The sequence below is a fragment of the Rhinoraja longicauda genome, chromosome 1, assembly GCF_053455715.1.
Source record: "Rhinoraja longicauda isolate Sanriku21f chromosome 1, sRhiLon1.1, whole genome shotgun sequence".
Lineage (NCBI taxonomy): Eukaryota > Metazoa > Chordata > Chondrichthyes > Rajiformes > Arhynchobatidae > Rhinoraja > Rhinoraja longicauda.
The window spans coordinates 117,281,052-117,301,898 of NC_135953.1; the positions used below are offsets into that span (position 1 = coordinate 117,281,052).

The 20,847-nt window shown below is 42.8% G+C and overlaps 1 protein-coding gene across 1 annotated transcript in view; it reads left to right on the forward strand.

Annotated features, from left to right (window-relative positions):
* Positions 1 to 20,847, forward strand: part of LOC144592845 (cilia- and flagella-associated protein 337-like) — an 80,803-nt gene that overhangs the window by 92 nt on the left and 59,864 nt on the right. The window contains exon 2 of the mRNA XM_078398035.1: positions 4,071 to 4,152. Within this exon, the coding sequence (XP_078254161.1) occupies positions 4,150 to 4,152 (3 nt within the window). The 5' untranslated portion in view covers positions 4,071 to 4,149. The remainder of the gene's footprint in view (positions 1 to 4,070; positions 4,153 to 20,847) is intronic.

Here is a 20,847-nt window from a genome sequence, read left to right on the forward strand (position 1 = left end):
AGTTTCTTAACGTTAACCATGTAACAGAGTGGAAACATTCGCAGCGGAGATTTAAAAAAAAGTTGCTTCTGCTTTCTGTTCATTAAAAACTACTTCATTGGGAAAGTGAATGAAGAACGTTCTCGACCCGAAACGTCACCCATTCCTTCTCTCCAGAGATGCTGCCTGTCCCGCTGAGTTACTCCAGCATTTTGTGTCTGTCTTCGGAGAAACAATGAATTGCGGATGCAGTGATCACAATATGATAAGTTTTACTCTACAGATTGAGAGGGAGAAGGGAAAATCGGAAGTGTCAGTATTACAGTATAGCAAAGGGGATTACAGAGGCATGAGGCAGGAGCTGGCCAGAATTGACTGGAAGGAGGCCCTAGCAGGGAAGACGGTGGAACAGCAATGGCAAGTATTCCTGGGAATAATGCAGAAGTTGCAGGATCAATTTATCCCAAAGAGGAGGAAGGATTCTAAGGGGAGTAAGAGGCACCCGTGGCTGTCAAGGGAAGTCAAGGACAGCATAAAAATAAAAGAGCAGAAGTACAACAAAGCAAAGAAGAGTGGGAAGGCAGAGGATTGGGACTCTTTTAAGGAGTAACAGAAGATGACTAAGAAGGCAATACGGGGAGAAAAGATGAGGTACGAGGGTAAACTAGCCAATAACATAAAGGAGGATAGTAAAAGCTTTTTTAGGTATGTGAAGAGGAAAAAAATAGTCAAGGCAAATGTGGGTTCCTTGAAGACAGAAGCAGGGGAATTTATTATGGGGAACAAGGAAATGGCAGACGAGTAGAACCAGTACTTTGGATCTGTCTTCTCTAAGGAAGATGCAAGCAATCTCCCAGATGTACTAGTGGCAAGAGATCCTAGGGTGACGGAGGAACTGAAGGAAATCCACATTAGGTAGGAAATGGTGTTGGGTAGACTGATGGGACTGAAGGCTGATAAATTCCCAGGGCCTGATGTTCTGCATCCCAGGGTACTTAAGGAGGTGGCGCTAGAAATTGTGGACGCATTGGTGATCATTTTCCAATGTTCTATAGATTCAGGATCAGTTCCTGTGGATTGGAGGGTAGCTAATGTAGTCCCACTTTTTAAGAAAGGAGAGAGAGAAAAAACGGGTAATTATAGACCAGTTAGTCTGACATCAGTGGTGGGAAAGATGCTGGAGTCGATTATAAAAGACGAAATTGCGGAGCATTTGGATAGTAGTAACAGGATTGTTCCGAGTCAGCATGGATTTACGAAGGGGAAATCATGCTTCACTAATCTTCTGGAATTCTTTGAGGATGTAACTAGGAAAATTGACAGGGGAGAGCCGGTGGATGTGGTGTGCCTCGACTTTCAGAAAACCTTCGACAAGGTTCCACGTAGGAGATTGGTGGGCAAAATTAGAGCACATGGTATTGGAGGTAGGGTACTGACATGGATAGAAAATTGGTTGACAGATAGAAAACAAAGAGTGGGGATAAATGGGTCCCTTTCAGAATGGCAGGCAGTAACTAGTGGGGTACCGCAAGGCTCGGTGCTGGGACCGCAGCTATTTACAATATACATTAATGACTTGGATGAAGGGATTAAAAGTACCATTAGCAAATTTGCAGATGATACAAAGCTGGGTGGTAGTGTGAACTGTGATGGAGATGCTATGAGGTTGCAGGGTGACTTGGACAGGTTGTGTGAGTGGGCGGATGCATGACAGATGCAGTTTAATGTGGATAAGTGTGAGGTTATCCACTTTGGTGGTAAGAATAGGAAGGCAGAGTATTATCTGAATGGTGTCAAGTTAGGAAAAGGGGACGTACAACGAGATCTGAGTGTTCTAGTGCATCAGTCACTGAAAGGAAGCATGCAGGTACAGCAGGCAGTGAAGAAAGCCAATGGAATGTTGGCCTTCATAACAAGAGGAGTTGAGTATAGGAGCAAAGAGGTCCTTCTGCATTTGTACAGGGCCCTAGTGAGACCGCATCTGGAGTACTGTGTACAGTTTTGGTCTCCAAATTTGAGGAAGGATATTTTTGCTATTGAGGGCGTGCAGCGTAGGTTTACTAAGTTAATTCCCGGAATGGCGGGACTTTCATATGTTGAAAGACTGGAGCGACTAGGCTTGTATACACTGGAATTTAGAAGGATGAGAGGGGATTTTATCGAAACGTATAAGATTATTAAGGGGTTGGACATGTTAGAGGCAGGAAACATGTTCCCAATGTTGGGGGAGTCCAGAACAAGGGGCCACAGTTTAAGAATAAGGGGTAGGCCATTTAGAACGGAGATGAGGAAAAACCTTTTTCAGTCAGAGAGTTGTGAATCTGTGGAATTCTCTGCCTCAGAAGGCAGTGGAGGCCAATTCTCTGAATGCATTCAAGAGAGAACTAGATAGAGCTCTTAAGGATAGCGGAGTCAGTGGGTATGGGGAGAAGGCAGGAACGGGGTACTGATTGAGAATGATCAGCCATGATCACATTGAATGGCGGATCATCAGTCTGAAGAAGGGTCTCGACCCGAAACGTCACCTATTCCTTCTCTCCAGAGATGCTGCCTGACCTGCTGAGTTACTCCAGCATTTTGTGAATAAATACCTTCAATTTGTACCAGCATCTGCAGTTATTTTCTTATACATTGAATGGCGCTGCTGGCTCGAAGGGCCGAATGGCCTACTCCTGCACCTATTGTCTATTGAACGTTTCCTTGCACACTTCCCCAAACAATGTTTTGAGGGGTGTGATATTTGTTATTACGATGTACGAATCACAAACAACATAGTTCATAGTAGACACATAGGCAATAGGTGCAGGAGTAGGCTATTCGGCCTTTTGAGTCAGCACCACCATTCACTGTGATCATGGCTGATCATCCACAATCAGTACCCCTTTCCTGCCTTCTCCCCATATCCCTTGACTTTGCTAGCCCTAAGAACTCTATCTAACTCTCTTTTGAATGCATCCAGTGAATCGGCCTCACTGGCTTCTGAGGCAGAGAATTCCACAAATTCACAATTCTCTGGGTGAAAAAGTTTTTCCTCATCTCAGTTCCAAATGGCCTATCCCTTATTCTTAAACTGTAGCCCCTGGTTCTGGACTCCCCCAACATCCGGAACACGTGTCCTGCATCTAACGTGTCCAATCCCTTAATAATTTTATATGTTTCTATAAGATTCCCTCTCATCCTTGTAAATTCCAGTGAATACAAGCCCAGTCGCTCCAATCATTCATCATATGACAGTCCCACCATCCCGGGAATTAACCTCGTGAACCTACGCTGCACTCCCTTAATAGCAAGAATGTATATTCCTCAAATTAGACCAAAACTGCACACAAAACTCCAGTTGTGGTTTTACCAGGGTCCTGTACAACTGCAGAAGGACTGCTATGCTCCTCTACTCAACTCCTCCCATTATGAAAACCAACATGCCATTAGCTTTCTTCACTGCCTGCTGTACCTGCATACTTACTTTCAGTGACTGATGAACAAGGACACCCAGGTCTCGTTGTACTTCTCCTTTTCCTAACCTAACACCATTCAGATACTAATCTGCCTTCCCATTCTTGCCACCAAAGTGGATAACCTCACATTTATCCACATTATACTGCATCTGCCCACTCACCCAGCATCCTCCTAGCATCCTCTTCACAGTTCACACTGCCACCTAACTTTGTGTCATCTGCAAATTTGCTAATGTTACTTTTAATTCCTTCAACTAAATCATTGATATATATTGTAAATAGCTGCAGTCCCAGCATCGAGCCTTGCAGCACCCCACTAGTCACTGCCTGCCATTCTGAAAGGGACCCGTTAATCTCTACTCTTTGTTTCCTGTCTGCCAACCAATTTTCTATCCATGTCAATACCCTACCCCAATACCATGTGCTCTAATTTTGCCCACTAATCTCCTGTGTAGGACCTTATCAAAGACTTTCTGGTACACTACACCACTGGCTCTCCCTTGTCCATTTTACTTGTTACTCAAAACATTCCCCATCTTCATCAGAAAATTTGTTTTTTTTTCAAATGTTTTAAAGGTATTATAGTTGGATAATACAGCTTGGCTTTCATCTATAATAAAATCATGGATTTCTTAGATGGGTTAATTCAGTTTGGAGAATTGACAAGCGGAATGGAGAGATTTGAAGTTAATGTCAACTGGCTGTTGGATACTGTATGGTAAGTGTTAATCTTTATAGAGCTCTTCAAAGCCAATAGTCAACAGTGAAGTCATCACCTGCTTGGATGAAATGCTATTACAACAACATGCACGAATCGTGATGTCTTTCAGGATTGGTATCTCATCGTGAAGTGATCACCCCATTCGCCACCATGTTCTATGACAAACTCAGTGCACTATTCATGTTCTGTTCTGCAGCATTTTGCCAGTACAGTGAAGTCGACATTACCTCCCAAAATGACAACTCCCCTCCCCAAACACATGGCAGGATAATATTACTTCCAATGGCTCCTCCAAATCACCCACACTCCAGACTCGGTCACAAATCATAATTATTTTATTGTCAGTATGTCAAATTATTGGACAGCATTATCAATCTAACAGCATATTGTGGAAACATCTTTATTACAGTACATGCACTGCAGTCTTCAAGCAGATCTAGAGTAGGCCTACGTTCTGAAAAGTATCTTTAAAGCAGTGATTCCCAACGTTTTGATACCTGTGTATCCCTTCATAAATTTTCGTAAACATCTTGTACCCCTCGTTAAAAACAATCGTATTTCATTGTAAAATGTGATTAAAATTGCATCAATTTTTTATTTTGGATTAAGGTATGCATGTAAACAAAAGTTTTCTATAATATAATGTATAATTACTAGAATAAAATTAATAAAGTATCCATTAAATAAAATTTTAATTAAAATAATTTATCATCAATGTGAAGGATGAAATTGCTAATGTTGGGAAAATATTTCGGCAAAATTTGGCTCTGTAGTTGTTAATTTCAACCTCAGTTGCGGTTTGCAATCTAATATACAGTTCCTCTTCTTCGTCTTAATGTCCAGAGGGGCCGAAAATCCAACTTCACACAGGTATGAGCTTGGAAATGGAAAAATGAACTTTAGGGCTTTATCTGACAATTCTGGACATTCATTTTTTGTTTGTAATCAAAATGAAGATAATTTTTTATATATTTTATTTTTTATTTTTTAATATTTTATATAAACTCTTCATATTTGTTTTTTAAGAATCCATCAGAAGCTAGTTCCAAAAGTTGTTGTTCTTCTGTTTGTGACAGACCTTTTGGCACTGATTGATTGATGTTGAATGGGTATCCTATCCACTCAATATCTACGTCCATTTCAGGGAAATATTTTTCTAGATTCATCTGTAAACTGTAAATGCTGTATTATAATAATCATCACACCATCTTCAATTTGTTCGCTGGAACTTGCCTGTAATTTAAAAAAAATTTTTTATTTATTTATATTCCGGTCAATACAATACAACAGATTGACCATACAGTCGTGAAAGTCAAATAGTGCGAAATCATTGTATCAAAAATAAAACAATATAATCACACATGATATTTTCTGACCGAAAAAAGGTGTAGGGAGAAGCCAAAGCTTATTGTGCCTACACTTAATACTTAACAAAATATAATTTAAAAAAACACAACATCGTAAGTCAGAAGCAGATAAACAAAACATAGAAAGAAACACAAATATAGTCAAGAACCATTATTTCTGTCATGTCAGTCATTTCCTAGTGCTGATCACATATTTTGTATCTTTCAAATATAATATTTTTGAACATTTTTTTGAATTTACACATATTACTACACTCTTTTAATTCATTGTTGCAACTATTCCATAAATTGACCCCTTTAACAGTCACACATCTATTTTTCACATTTGTTCTTACCCTCATTTTTTCATATATATAATTACCCCTGAGTGGATACCTGCTCTCCCTCACTGAAAACAAACCTTGGATATAGTCAGGAAGTGTTCTCTCTTTTGCTCTAAACATTATTTGTAGAGTTTTAAAGTTTACTAGGTCCATAAATTTTAGGGCATATGATTTCATAAATAATGGGTTGGTTGGGTCATTATAATGGGTTGGTTGCGTAGGTTCACTAGGTTAATTCCCGGAATGGCGGGACTGTCGTATGTTGAAAGGCTGGAGCAATTAGGCTTGTATACACTGGAATTTAGAAGGATGAGGGGGGATCTTATTGAAACATATAAGATAATTAGGGGATTGGACACATTAGAGGCAGGAAACATGTTCCCAATGTTGGGGGAGTCCAGAACAAGGGGCCACAGTTTAATAATAAGGGGTAGGCCATTTAGAACGGAGATAAGGAAGAACTTTTTCAGTCAGAGAGTGATGAAAGTGTGGAATTCTCTGCCTCAGAAGGCAGTGGAGGCCAGTTCGTTGGATGCTTTCAAGAGAGAGCTGGATAGAGCTCTTAAGGATAGCGGAGTGAGGGGGTATGGGGAGAAGGCAGGAACGGGGTACTGATTGAGAGTGATCAGCCATGATCGCATTGAATGGCGGTGCTGGCTCGAAGGGCTGAATGGCCTACTCCTGCACCTATTGTCTATTGTCTATAACCAGCCTTATTGACAATTCTTATAGCTCTTTTTTGCAATATAAAGATTGAATTAGTGCTAGTTTTGTAGGGTTTTCCCCATACTTCCACACAGTATGTAATCTTTGGAATAATGAGTGAGCAATATAATGTAAATTGTGAATTTTGATTCAAGATAGCCTTAGTTTTGTGCAGTATTGCAATGGATTAGACAGTTTTGATTTGATATGTTTTATGTGAGCTTTCCAACAGAGTTTATGATCTATTATCACTCCCAATAATTTATTTTCATTCAATGAAGAGATGGAAAAGAGTCCACTTCTCCATTAACAACTCGCTTTTGCCACAGCCTCAATTTAGTCACTGTGGCGCTCACCTTATCTTGAACGTGAAATTTCCTTGCCTTGTAAGGACAAATTAAGATTATTTAAAACAAAAAATATGTCTGCCAGATATGCTAATTGACAGAGCCATCTCCAGTCTTGTAAACATTCTTTCAATTCAAAGCTTTCATTAAGAAAAAACAGTAGTTCATTCCGGAGTTCAAATAAACGAGTCAACACTTTTCCACGAGAAAGCCAACGAACCTCGGTACAGAAAAAATGCTGGGTATGATTACTACCCATTTCTTCGCACAGTTGTGAGAAAAGTCAGGCATTTAACGGACGTCCAATATAATTTATGATTTTCACTGCTTCGTCTAGAACTTTTTTTAGGTCTGCAAACATCATATGTGTAGCCAAAGCCTCTCTGTGTATGCAACAATGTGTCGATTTTGCATCTGGTGCAATAGTTTTAATCTGAAAAGCCCTGTTTTACATCCGACCATGGCCTTCACTCCGTCTGTGGTTATTCCAACACAACGTTTCCAATCAAGTTTGTTTTGTTGCCATCAGGTTAAAGATCTCTTCTCCAGTTGTATGTTCTGGAAAAGGTTGGCAAAATAAAAGGTCGTCATGAAGTTTTTGGTCTTTTTCATACCTAACGAACACCAAAAGATCTGCAAAATTCGCAATGTCAGTGGTTCGTCCGCCTGCATTGCATAATAACGATTCTGACGGATGTCGGACAATAATATTTGTGTTAAATTTTCAGCCATTTCGGTGATTCTTCGATGAACAGTATTATTTGAGAGACAAATACGATCAAAAGACCTTTTTGCGTCATCTCCGATCATTACTTCTGCCCTTATCTTTGCTGCAGGCTTGACCAAAGTTTTGCCAATTGTCTCTGGTGCGCCATTTTTGGCTATTAAGAGCGACACCATATATGAAGCTAATAAGGCTTTTTTATTCTCACTTCCTGTCAGGCCCCACATTATTTTCTGAGTTTAAAAAAAAAATCTTTAAGTTTATTCTTGAAAAAGTCCACAGGTTTTTCTTTGTATTCGATATATTTCGATTCAAAATGACGCTTCAAGTTGGAAGGCTTCATTTGTTAAAATTTTAATGACAGATAGAGCCGATTCATCTTCATCTCCCGTCCATGAATATCCATATTTCAAGTAATGTATATCGTACCCATGAAGTTTCTTCGCCATCTTCTTAGTTGGTCCTTTAGAGATGTCAGATGGCACACACTTCTCAATTTCATTACATTCATATGGTCCAGATATATCGACGTTGTCTGCGGCTACTTCTATCTTCCTTATTGCTCTCTTTAGTGCGTTTTATACACCCAGTTTTTAACCAATTAATTTAAGGGCTAGAAAAAAGATTTACGAGTTGTCGCAAAACGAAGAAATTAAAATTTACGAGTTGTCACGCGGGAGTCTGCAATCTACCCAAATGCAGCAGCTATCACGAAATATATAATTTATTTGCAAATATGTATGTATAAAATAATCCGTAACCACAGTATTTTTGTCTAAAAATGAATCTATGTTTCAGTAGCACATAGCTGAAAATTGCCGCGTAACCGCTGAAGACCTTTCACGTACCACTGGGGGTACGCGTATCCCACTTTTGGAAATACTGCTTGAAGGGAATGATTAAAATAGGCTTTAGACATAAAGGAGTGGCATGAATTCATTCATTACAGGAGATATAATTTGGAGACTTCCAACCTTGCACTGTCAACAGTTATCTCTGCAGCTGTTCAGATAGTTTTGGTTTGACTCATCGGTGAGCAAAAATGACAGGTATGTATTCAAGACCACACTGATGGATTTTGAAATTATTTTGAAATATTTTGCCTGGACTGAAATGTTATTCTTGTTTTGCATTTGATGTTTTTGCTCTTTTTTTCTTGAAGTGTCCTGCCATGTAAATGATGACTTCCATTTTTATATTATTTTTGACATTTATATTTATCTTTTTAAGTTTCTTTACTGTTCAAGACATTACTTGTGAGCCTTCAGCTGTTTCTTAGTATAATAAAAAATCATAATCTTGATGCTTCTTGTTGAATTATTTCTCTCGAGTTTGAGTGACTGTGATTTGCCTTTGTAAACAAGTCGTAAGTAACATCATATTAGATTGTTATACATAGCAAGCAGCTACATTCATTATCTTTATACATTATGCCATAAAATGCTGAATTTGCCTTGGATGTACTATGTGCTGAGTAGGGCGGTGTAAAACATTCTGATGCTCTTTACCTAATTCCTTGGCTGCTCTTTCTTAATATATTGTTTTATTTTTCTCTCTCATGCACAGACGCATTCTCATTTCCTATCCATCCTATTACTTGTCCACTTCTTTATTACTCTGTATTCCTTTTTGCACATTCCTCTCTATTTTGTTTGGTTGTACCATTTTTATTTCCCAAACTATTTCACACATTCTGCATTTTGGTGTTTCCCCACATTGTTTGTCCCCCATATTCTGTCAATCTTTCAATCTCTTCCAGTGGTCTCTCTTGCCCCAGTGGGTTCATTGATAAGCTGAAACAGAGAGGTGAAGTCTTGACTCGAAATTGAACTAGCCTGTCGCTTTTAAGTTCCCATTTCTTGCTCTGAGTGACTTTGACCTCTTACATGTTCCAACAAACCTCAACATTGGACAGTTCTGTTTTCACCCACAGGTATTTCCAGAATTATCTTGTTCAGATTACCACCAACTGTGGTGTTTTGTCTCTTACCTCTCCTGTTCTTATTGACCATCTGTTCTTGACTCATCGTCCAGACAGATCAGTTGCAATTCAGAAGCCTCTAGGGCCTGTCCCAATTAGGCGATTTTTAAGGCGACTGCTGGCGACTAGGCTGTCACCGCACGTTCGCCGGGGTGTCGCGGGCATGATTCCAATGAGTCGTAGCAGATCTCGGGTCGTCGCGGAAAATTGATTCTGTTTGAAATTTTTCGACGACAGCTGGCTTGACGCCAATGATCGTAGCTTGTCGTGGGCGCTGTCGCAGGTTGTCGCCAGGTGTGGTAGGTTGTCGCCGGTACTGAGGACAGATGAATTTCATTGGCGACTACCAACGTCAACCGGCAACAGGTACCGGGGATCACAAGAAGACAAGTTGCGAAAAGAACTGTCAAAATCCATCCACAGAAGTTCAGCTTCAACAGCCAGCTGTGGAATGGGGGCGGAGACCGCAATGCTGTCAAGGGGGGGCGGACACCTGACCATACCGACAGCAAGGTTCGACAGACCACTTTTAAGGTATATTTTATAATTGTTTGAAGTTTATTTTTTTTATAAAGATTTTTGCATGTAGTTATCCACCTTTCATAGGAATGTAGTTTGTGTGAATAAAGTAGATTTTGGATATTTTAAAAAAAAATTGGAGTCTGAAGTTATTGCATTACTAAGTACTTTCTCATGGCATCTCTTTCAAATATTCTAGTTTCATTTATTTTGACCAATCAAATAAACACTGACACAGGCATTGCACTGCATTTAAAAGAGAACTCTTCATTTATTTAGATCAATGAAGCAAACACAAAGACAAGCAATTCACTGCATTGAAAGGCAAACTCTTTTCATTTATTTCGATCATTGAAACAAAACCAACACAACCAATGCACTGCATCGAAAAATAAACTCCTTTGGGAGGCACTGAAAAGGGGCTTGGGTTGTGGTCTATTGGGGGGTCTCTTCCAGGAGTGGTGGACCTCTGCTTGTGGAGTAGGCTGTTTGCTGCTGGTCTTCCGATAATATCATTCTGCCATGGTACGCTACCTAGTTTGGAGTTGTAAGTGCAGATTGACGTCGGTTGTCGTAGCTTGTTGTAGTCCCTGTCGTGGACGTCCTAGGTCGTGAAGACTGGGTCGCTGGTTGTCGGCAGCTTGCCGTCGCCTAGGTGGTAGGTTGTCGTAGCTTGTCGTGGGCATTGTTATTGGCATTGTAGACAATGTCGGCAATCTGCTACAACTTTGGCTGTCGCCTTGAAAATTGCATAACTGGGACAGGCCCTTCTACCACCTATTGCATTGTCCAGTTTATCTTGGACCCTATCCTGTCACAGATATTCTGTTTGTTTTCTCCACCTCACTCCGTTCTCTGCAACTTAAAACATATTTCATTATTCTAATACCAAGGAAAGATCACAAACCTGAAATGTTAACTGTGTCCACAGACATTGACCAACCTGCTGAGAATTTCCATAATCTGTCTTTCATATTTCCAGCATTTGCAGTTTTTGCATTTTGAGGAACATCTTGAATTTTTTAGAGATTTTATTAATGATGCACATGAGTTCAGATTCTTGATGGATGTCATTAGTTGGCACTATAGCTTTCTGTGGAATCTGGGTTGACAAACTGCTGTTGTCACATCCACTTCATGCAAAATTTAGGAACGTGTCATCATAAAATGTCTTTAAAAATTATTTTTCCTGCCTCTTTCATCAATGATGGGAACATATGTGAAGAGTTTAATGAGTTGAACTAATCACATCAATTAGGATTACATACATTCACCTTCTTTCTGACCCACATATCCTTTCTAAAAATATGCATTATTTCTATCAGCTGACGAGGTGATGGAGACAAATTGTGTAAATACCAGCTCTGAACCTCTGAGATAATAGACCTTGGATCTGAAAATACACAGCTGAATTCTGAGATTAATTGCTGAGCTGGAGTCACTTTTCAATACGAAAGGATGAGACACGTAGTTCTACAGGTAAACACAAAATGCTGGAGTAACTCAGCGGGACAGGCAGCATCTCTGGAGAGAAGGAATGGGTGACGTTTCGGGGTAGTTGTTTCCTAAGAAACCTTATGTTAAAGAAAATCAAATTATAAAGACAATCGTGAGGAAGAGGTTTTGGGGCTAGAGAGACTCGCAAAAACAAAGTTCTCTTTCCCATAGGATTTTCAAAAATAAAGGCTGTATGTTACATTGTTTAATAGAGTATCATTGCACTAATATCGATAGAACCAATTGCATGCCTATTTCAATGGCTGCACTTGGTGAAACTGACAGATTGTGTTCTTAAGAGTCAAAGCTGTGTGATTACTGCGGGGGGTTGCTTGGAAAGTTTTTTTGCCTCTATACTCTTTAATCCAAGACCAATTTTTACTGGTTGTCAATTTTCAAAGTAACATTTAAGTGGTTCGCTAGTTCCTGATTGAAATCATGTTGTAACCAATGAATGCATAATACATATAATGTCCCCCAAATTCATCACCTGTGTTATATCCAATTTGTGGTACGGAAACACACTTTATAGCAGAACTACCTGATTAATACAGTTTATTAGATTAATATTTCTAGTTAAAAAAATATTCAGCAGTAATAGAATTATGCAAACTTGGAGGACAGTAATCAAACATTCAATTGTTTGCAACATCTCAATCATAAATGAATAACCCTTTATTTTTAAACGTGGACCTTTAGTTCTAGATGTCTTACAAATGTCCTCTCTGCATCCACCCTGTCAAAACTCCTCAGCGTCTTAAAAGTAGCTTCCTATTCTTGAGACACGAGGAACTGCAGATGCTGGAATCTTACATAAAACACAAAATGCTAGAGTAACATTCCATTAGTCTTGAACTCATTGATTTAAGCAAACTTACCGTTATGCCCTCAAATACACTTGAACTATCTGTGACACCTTTCTCGATCTCTGCCTCCTTCACAAGAGTTAGACTATCAACTGACTTCAATGATAAAGCCACTAATTCCCAGTTATCTGGACTATGTCTCCTCTTGCAAGGATGCTATCCCCTATTTTCAATTTCTACAACTCCACATCTGCTCCCAAGATGAGGCTTTCCACTTTAGGACATCCGAGATATCCTCTTTCTTCAATAAACGTGGTTTCCTCCCTGCTGTTGTAGTTGGAACCCTCACCTGTGTTTCCTCTGTGTCCTGCAGTTCTACTTTTGCTTGCTTTCCCTCCAGATGGAATAAGGATATTCTCTGGCAGGGTAGCTTACAAGTTAATGGTATGAACATTGGATTCACCAATTTTAGGTAACATCCCAACCTTTCCTCCCCCTTCTCTTCAATCCTCCTCATATCCACATCCCCCGCTATCCCATACCTGTCCCTTTCCACTCATATCCCTACCTCTGGCTTTACATTTCACACCTCTTCTCTCGTTATCTGACACCCTTTTGTCTTCTTTTTTACCTCCAGCCTTTGCCCACCCGCATCTGTATCCACCTATCACTTTCAGGCTTTGTCCCAACCCCACCTCTTTTCCAGTTTACTTCATACCCCACACCCCCCCACTCTAAATCATTTTAAAAAGTCCCGACCATAAATATTGTGTATGAATGTCCTCCAGAGATGCCGCCTGACCCACTGAGTTACTCCAGTAGTTTGCGTTTCTCATTCTTGTAAAGTTAAGTGGAAACAAACTGAGTGTGTCCATCCTTTTCTAAGAGTATAGCATGCTATTCTTTGTATAAATCTTCTCTGAACCGTTGCAACAGTCCAACACATTTATGTCTTTTCTTAACAAAGGAGACCAAACACCGATCAGAGTGAAATTATCGACTCGATAGTTAGGGGTAGGGACAGGAGATTCTGCAGCAGCAATCGGGACGCCAGCATGGTGTGCTGCCTCCCTGGTGCCATGGTCTAGGACATCTCGGAGCGGCTGCATGACATCCTCAAGAGGGAGGGGATGCAGCCAGAAGTTGTTATGAATATTGCCACAAACGATATAGGTAGGAAGAGGAAAGAGGTTTTGCAACATGAGTAGACGGAATTAGGTAAAAGGCTGAAAAGCAGGACCTTCAGTTTTAATCTCTGGTTTGCTTCCAGTACCTCGTGCTAGTGAGAGTAAGAACAGAAAGATAGGGGAGATGAATGTGTGGCTGAGGGGAAGGGATTTACAGTGCCCTCCATAATGTTTGGGACAAAGACACATATATTTATTTGCCTCTGTACTCCACAATTTGAGATTTGTAATAGAAAAAATCACATGTGGTTAAAGTGCACATTGTCAGATTTTATTAAAAGGTATTTTTGTACATTTTGGTTTCACCATGTAGAAATTACAGCTATGTTTATACATAGTCCTCCCATTTCAGGGCACCATAATGTTTGGGACACATGGCTTCACAGGTCTTTGTAATTGCTCACGTGTGTTAAAATGCATCCTTAATGCAGGTATAAGAGAGCTCTCAGCACCTAGTCTTTCCTCCAGTCTTTCCATCACCTTTGGAAACTTTTATTGCTGTTTATCAACATGAGGACCAAAGTTGTGCCAATGAAAGTCAAAGAAGCCATTATGAGGCTGAGAAACAAGAATAAAACTGTTAGAGACATCAGCCAAACCTTAGGTTTACCAAAATTAACTGTTTTTAATCCGCCGTCATGGTCTCAACTTCCACTGCTTCGCCGATGATATCCAGCTCCTCATCTCCACCAAGTCAATCTCCCCCACCACACACTCTACACTGACAAACTGCATCACCGAAATAAAATCTTGGCTTCAATCAAACTTCCTCAAACTCAATTGCAACAAATCTGAAATCATCATCATTGGTCCAAAAACGCTCACCAAATCCACCCAAAACTTCATCCTCAACATTGAAGGTCTCCCAGTATCCACCTCACCTCACATCCGGAATCTTGGAATCATCCTTGATCAAACCCTCTCCTTCGACAAACACATCAAACACATCACAAAGACAGCCTTCTTCCACCTCAAAAACATTGCCCGTCTCCGTCCATCCCTCTCCTCCACAGCTGCAGAAACCCTCATCCACGCCTTCATCACCTCCCGTCTGGACTACTGCAACAGCCTCCTCTATGGCGCACCCTCAAAAATCATCAATAAACTTCAATACATTCAAAACTCCGCTGCCCGTCTACTCACACACACCTCGATCCGTGACCATATCACCCCCGTCCTTTATAAACTCCACTGGCTCCCCATCCCCCAGAGAATCCAGTACAAAATCCTCCTCATAACCTACAAAGCCCTCCATAACCTGGCCCCATCCTACCTGACCGACCTGCTCCACAGGCACACTCCCACCTGCACCCTCCGCTCTGCCGCTGCCAATCTCCTATCCCCCCACATCCGGACCAAACTCAGATCCTGGGGGGACAGGGCTTTCTCCATTGCTGCTCCCACCCTATGGAACTCACTACCCCAAACCGTTAGAGACTCCTCCACACTCACCACATTCAAAACATCGCTGAAGTCTCACCTGTTCAGTACTGCCTTCAACCACTGAAGGTCACCTCACCTTCTGTCTCCTTTCTCTGTTCATTTATTTATTTACTTATTTATCTATTTATTCATTTCCCTATGTTCTCAAAATCTCTGTAAAGCGTCTTTGAGTATATGAAAAGCGCTATATAAATAAAATGCATTATTATTATTATTATTAAGAAGAAAGAGAGCACTGGTGAGCTAACTAATCGCAAAGGGATTGGCAGGCCAAGGAAGACCTCCACAGCTGATGACAGAAGAATTCTCTCTATAAAAATCCCCAAGCACCTGTCTGACAGATCAGAAACATTAGAAACATAGAAACATAGAAAATAGGTGCAGGAGTAGGCTATTCGGCCCTTCGAGCCTGCACCGCCATTCAATATGATCATGGCTGATCATTCAGCTCAGTAGCCTGTACCTGCCTTCTCTCCATACCCCCTGATCCCTTTAGCAAAAAGGGCCACATCTAACTCCCTCTTAAATATAGCCAATGAACTGGCCTCAACTACCTTCTGTGGCAGAGAATTCCACAGACTCACCACTCTGTGTGAAGAAATGTTTTCTCATCTCGGTCCTAAAAGACTTCCCCCTTATCCTTAAGCTGTGACCCCTGGTTCTGGACTCCCCCAACATCGGGAACAATCTTCCCGCATCTAGCCTCTCCAACCCCTTAAGAATTTTATATGTTTCTATAAGATCCCCCCTCAGTCTTCTAAATTCCAGCGAGTGCAAGCCCAGTCTATCTAGTTCTGATCTGAAACGTGCTGGCTCAAAGTGCCAATGGCCTCCTCCTGCACTGACACTTGTTCGTCATTCAGACTGGCAATGTCTTCTGTCCCGATAGCTTCCAGGAGGGTAAACCTGTTTTCAAAAGAGCAACCACAGTTCTGGAAAGAGGTGTGTGGATCTTCGGCACTAAGATGGCGCGGTCCAGTCCAGTCGCCGTCGTGGTAGCTCTGCGGGAACTGTGCGTTTTAAACTGGTATGTTTATTTTAAAATTATCCCTAAGTGCTCTAGCGTGTGCTAGCACTTAGCAGTAAGCAATGTACGACCGGGAAACGTTCGTAAAATTAAACTCGAGCGCTACCGGAGCACTATTAAACAGTACACTACTCACTGATATATCAACGTGGCCGATAGAGATCATCAAAGGAGCGCACCGCGGCAGCAGCAGTGGGAGCGCAGGTCCGTGGGAAAGCCGAAAAAAACACCGAGGGAAGCGAGGGGGGATTCGGAACAGGCTGAGAACCCAAGCCTTGCGTCCACCTCTGCCCAGCATACTTCTGGCCAACGTCCAGTCCCTGGAGAACAAGCTGGATGACCTCAGGGCCAGGATCAGATTCCAGAGGGACCTAAGGAACTGCAACATCCTTTGTCTGACCGAGACATGGCTGACCCCGCTGGTGCCTGACCAGGTGATTTGCCCATCCGAGTCCTTCACTGTTTTCCGGGCGGACAGAACGGAAGAATCCGGGAAATCCAAGGGCGGAGGAGTCTGCTTCTTGACCAATAATAACTGGTGCAATCCTGGAAATATTAAGACGCTTTCTCGTTCCTGCTCGCCGTACCTGGAACATCTGACTATCTCATGCCGACCATTCTACCTTCCCCGGGAGTTCAGCTCGGTGATCATCACAGCCGTCTATATCCCACCGCATGCGGACACTTACGTGGCACTGTCCACCCTACACGATGTGTTGTGCCGACACCAAAACAAGAACCCTGATGCGGCTGTGCTGGTGGCTGGAGATTTCAATAGGGGAAATCTCAAAAAGGTCATGCCCAACTTCTACCAACACATCACGTGTGTCACCAGGGGGGAAAGAACTTTGGACCACTGCTACACGCCGTTCAGGAAAGGCTTCAAGGCCGTTTCTCTCCATCCTTTTGGAAAATCTGACCATGCTGCCATTTTCCTGCTGCCGGAGTATAAACAACGGATAGTACGGGAAGCGACAGTGACAAGGGACGTAAAGTGGTGGGCTGACCATTCAGAGGCCATGCTGCAAGATGCACTGCGCGATGTCGACTGGAATATGTTCCAAGCAAGTTCCAGAGACGTAAATGAGTTTGCGGAAGCGGTTACGGACTTCATTGCCACAATAGCCGATACCATCATTCCCACGGTAAGGGTCAGTATCTTCCCTAACCAAAAACCCTGGGTGGACAGGTCTATTCGCGTGGCCTTGAATGCTCGCACCGCTGCTTACAACTCTGGCCTGGCATCCGGCAACATGGACGACTAAAAGGGAGAGTCCTACCGACTGCGGAAGGCAGTGAAGGATGCAAAAAGGAGGTACCGGGACAAGATGGAGTCACAGATGGAGCAGCAGGACACCAGGCGCCTTTGGCAGGGGCTACGGACAATAACTAGCTACAGGTCCAGCACCCCCTCAACTGGAAGCTGATGACCTGAACTCTTTTTATGCACGGTTTGAGACGGGTAACACCTCCAGCTCGCCATCTAAAAACAGCACTGAAGGGGCGCTGGCTAGCGAGGCTGGAGGGGAATCCACCGCCGGGATGTGCACACATTCTCGGTGTCCGAGCCTGAGGTGAGGTGGGCTGTGACGCGTGTGAACACGAGGAAAGCTGGAGGCCCAGATGGTATATCTGGGCGAGTGCTAAAGTCTTGTGCTACTCAGCTTGCTCCAGTGCTCACCACAATATTCAACCTCTCCTTGGCCAAGTCCATGCTTCAAAAGATCCATCATTGTACCGGTGCCAAAGAATGCCTCTCCAGCGTGTTTAAATGACTACCGACCGGTGGCCCTCACCTCGGTTGTCATTAAATGCTTTGAGAGGCTAGTCAAGAAGCACATCTGCGCCCTCCTTCCTCGCAACATGGACCCACTACAGTTCGCATACCGTCCGAACAGGTCCACGGATGATGCGGTCTCCCAGGTTCTACACACCGCTCTTTCTCATCTGGACAACCAGGGGGGTATGTGAGGATGCTGTTCATTAACTTTAGTTCAGCATTCAACACAATAGACCCCAGCAGACTGGTTGAGAAGCTGCTGGAACTGGGGCTTAGCAACCCTCTGTGTGCCTGGGTCCTGGACTTTCTCACCGCCAGGCCCCAAGTGGTCAGGATGGGGGAACACACATCTAGCTCCCTCACCCTGAACATAGGATCCCCCCAGGGCTGCGTCCTTAGCCCCCTGCTGTACTCCCTGTACACACATGACTGTGGGGCCAGGTTCAGCTCAAACTCCATCATCAAGTTTGCTGATGACACTGTGGTGGTGGGCCGGATCTCCAACAACGATGAGAAGGCCTACCGGGGAGGAGGTGGCTGATCTGGCACTCTGGTGTCAGGACAATAGCCTCCTCTTGAATGTCACTAAAACGAAGGAGCTGATTGTGGACTTCAGAAGGGCTAAACATCCAAGGACGTACACGCCACTGGAGATAAATGGGTCTACTGTGGATAGGGTGAGCAGTTTTAAATACTTGGGAATCTGCATCACAGAGGATCTGACGTGGGCAACGCACATTGCCGCACTGGTGGGTAAGGCAAAGCAGCGCCTTTACCACCTTAGACAACTGAGGAAATTCAGAGTGTCTCTGAGGATCCTTCATTGCTTCTACTCTGGGGCTGTAGAGAGCATCCTGTCCGGCAACATTACAGTCTGGTTTGGGAACAGCTCTGCCCAGGACAGGATGGCCCTGCAGAGTAGTGCGTTCGGCAGAACGCACCATGGGAACTACACTCGTCCCCCTGCAGAACCTATACATCAGGAGGTGCAGATCCAGAGCAAGCAAGATCATGAGGGACCCCTGCCACCCTAGTAACGGACTGTTCCAGATGCTACGATCAGGCAAACGCCTCCGCTGTCACGCTGTGAAAATGGAGAGGATGAGACGGAGTTTCTTCCCACAGGCCATCAGGACTGTCAACTTTTATAACCCCAGAGACTAAATTTTTGTCTACACTATAGTAACTTATTAACTTTATTTATATGCTGTAACAGTAATTCTTTTTTGTGCACAATCCGCAGGCATTGCCACTTTCATTTCACTGCACATCGTGTATGTGTATGTGACAAATAAATTTGACTTGACTTGACTTGAGGTCTTGTGGACAGATGAGACGAAGATGAACTTACAGCAGAGTGATGGCAAGAGAAAAGTATGGAGGAGAGAAGGAACTGCCTAAGATCCAAAGCATACCACCTCATCTGTTAAACACGGTGGTGGGGGTGTTATGGCCTGGGCATGTATGACTGCTGAAGGTACTGGCTCACTTATCTTCATTGATGATACAACTGGTGATGATAGTAGCATAATGAATTCTGATGTGTATAGACACATCTGCTCAAGTTCAAATGCCTCAAAACTCATTGGCCAGCGGTTCATTCTACAGCAAGACAATGATCCCAAACATACTGCTAAAGCAACAAAGGAGTTTTTCGAAGCTAAAAAATGGTCAATTCTTGAGTGGCCAAGTCAATCACCCGATTTGAACCCAATTGAGCATGCTTTTTATATGCTGAAGAGAAAACTGAAGAGGACTTCTAATGCAGATGATACTAAGCTGGGGGGTAGTGTGAATTGTGAGGAAGATGCAATAAGGCTGCAGGGTGACTTGGACAGGTTGTGTGAGTGGGCGGATACATGGCAGATGCAGTTTAATGTAGATAAGTGTGAGGTTATTCACTTTGGAAGTAAGAATAGAAAGGCAGATTATTATCTGAATGGTGTCAAGTTAGGAGGAGGGGGAGTTCAACGAGATCTGGGTGTCCTAGTGCATCAGTCAATGAAAGGAAGCATGCAGGTACAGCAGGCAGTGAAGAAAGCCAATGGAATGTTGGCCTTCATAACAAGAGGAGTTGAGTATAGGAGAAAAGAGGTCCTTCTACAGTTGTCGGGCCCTGGTGAGACCGCACCTGGAGTACTGTGTGCAGTTTTGGTCTCCAAATTTGAGGAAGGATATTCTTGCTATGGAGGGCGTGCAGCGTAGGTTCACTAGGTTAATTCCCGGAATGGCGGGACTGTCGTATGTTGAAAGGCTGGAGCGATTGGGCTTGTATACACTGGAATTTAGAAGGATGAGGGGGGATATTATTGAAACATATAAGACAATTAGGGGATTGGACACATTAGAGGCAGGAAACATGTTCCCAATGTTGGGGGAGTCCAGAACAAGGGGCCACAGTTTAAGAATAAGGGGTAGGCCATTTAGAACGGAGATGAGGAAGAACTTTTTCAGTCAGAGAGTGGTGAAGGTGTGGAATTCTCTGCCTCAGAAGGCAGTGGAGGCCAGTTCGTTGGATGCTTTCAAGAGAGAGCTGGATAGAGCTCTTAAGGATAGCGGAGTGAGGGGGTATGGGGAGAAGGCAGGAACGGGGTACTGATTGAGAGTGATCAGCAATGATCGCATTGAATGGCGGTGCTGGCTCGAAGGGCTGAATGGCCTACTCCTGCACCTATTGTCTATTGTCTATTGTCTATTGACTAGCCCCCAAAACAAGCATAAGCTAAAGATGGCTGCAATACAGGCCTGGCAGAGCATCACCAGGGAAGGCACCCAGCAACTGGTGATGTCCATGAATCGCAGACTTCAAGCAGTCATTGCATGCAAAGGATATGCAACAAACATGACTACTTTCATTTGCATGACATTGCTGTGTCCCAAACATTATGGTCCCCTGAAATGAGAGGACTATGTATAAACACTGCTGTAATTTCTACATGGTGAAACCAAAATGTATTAAAATGGCCTTTATTAAAATCTGACATGT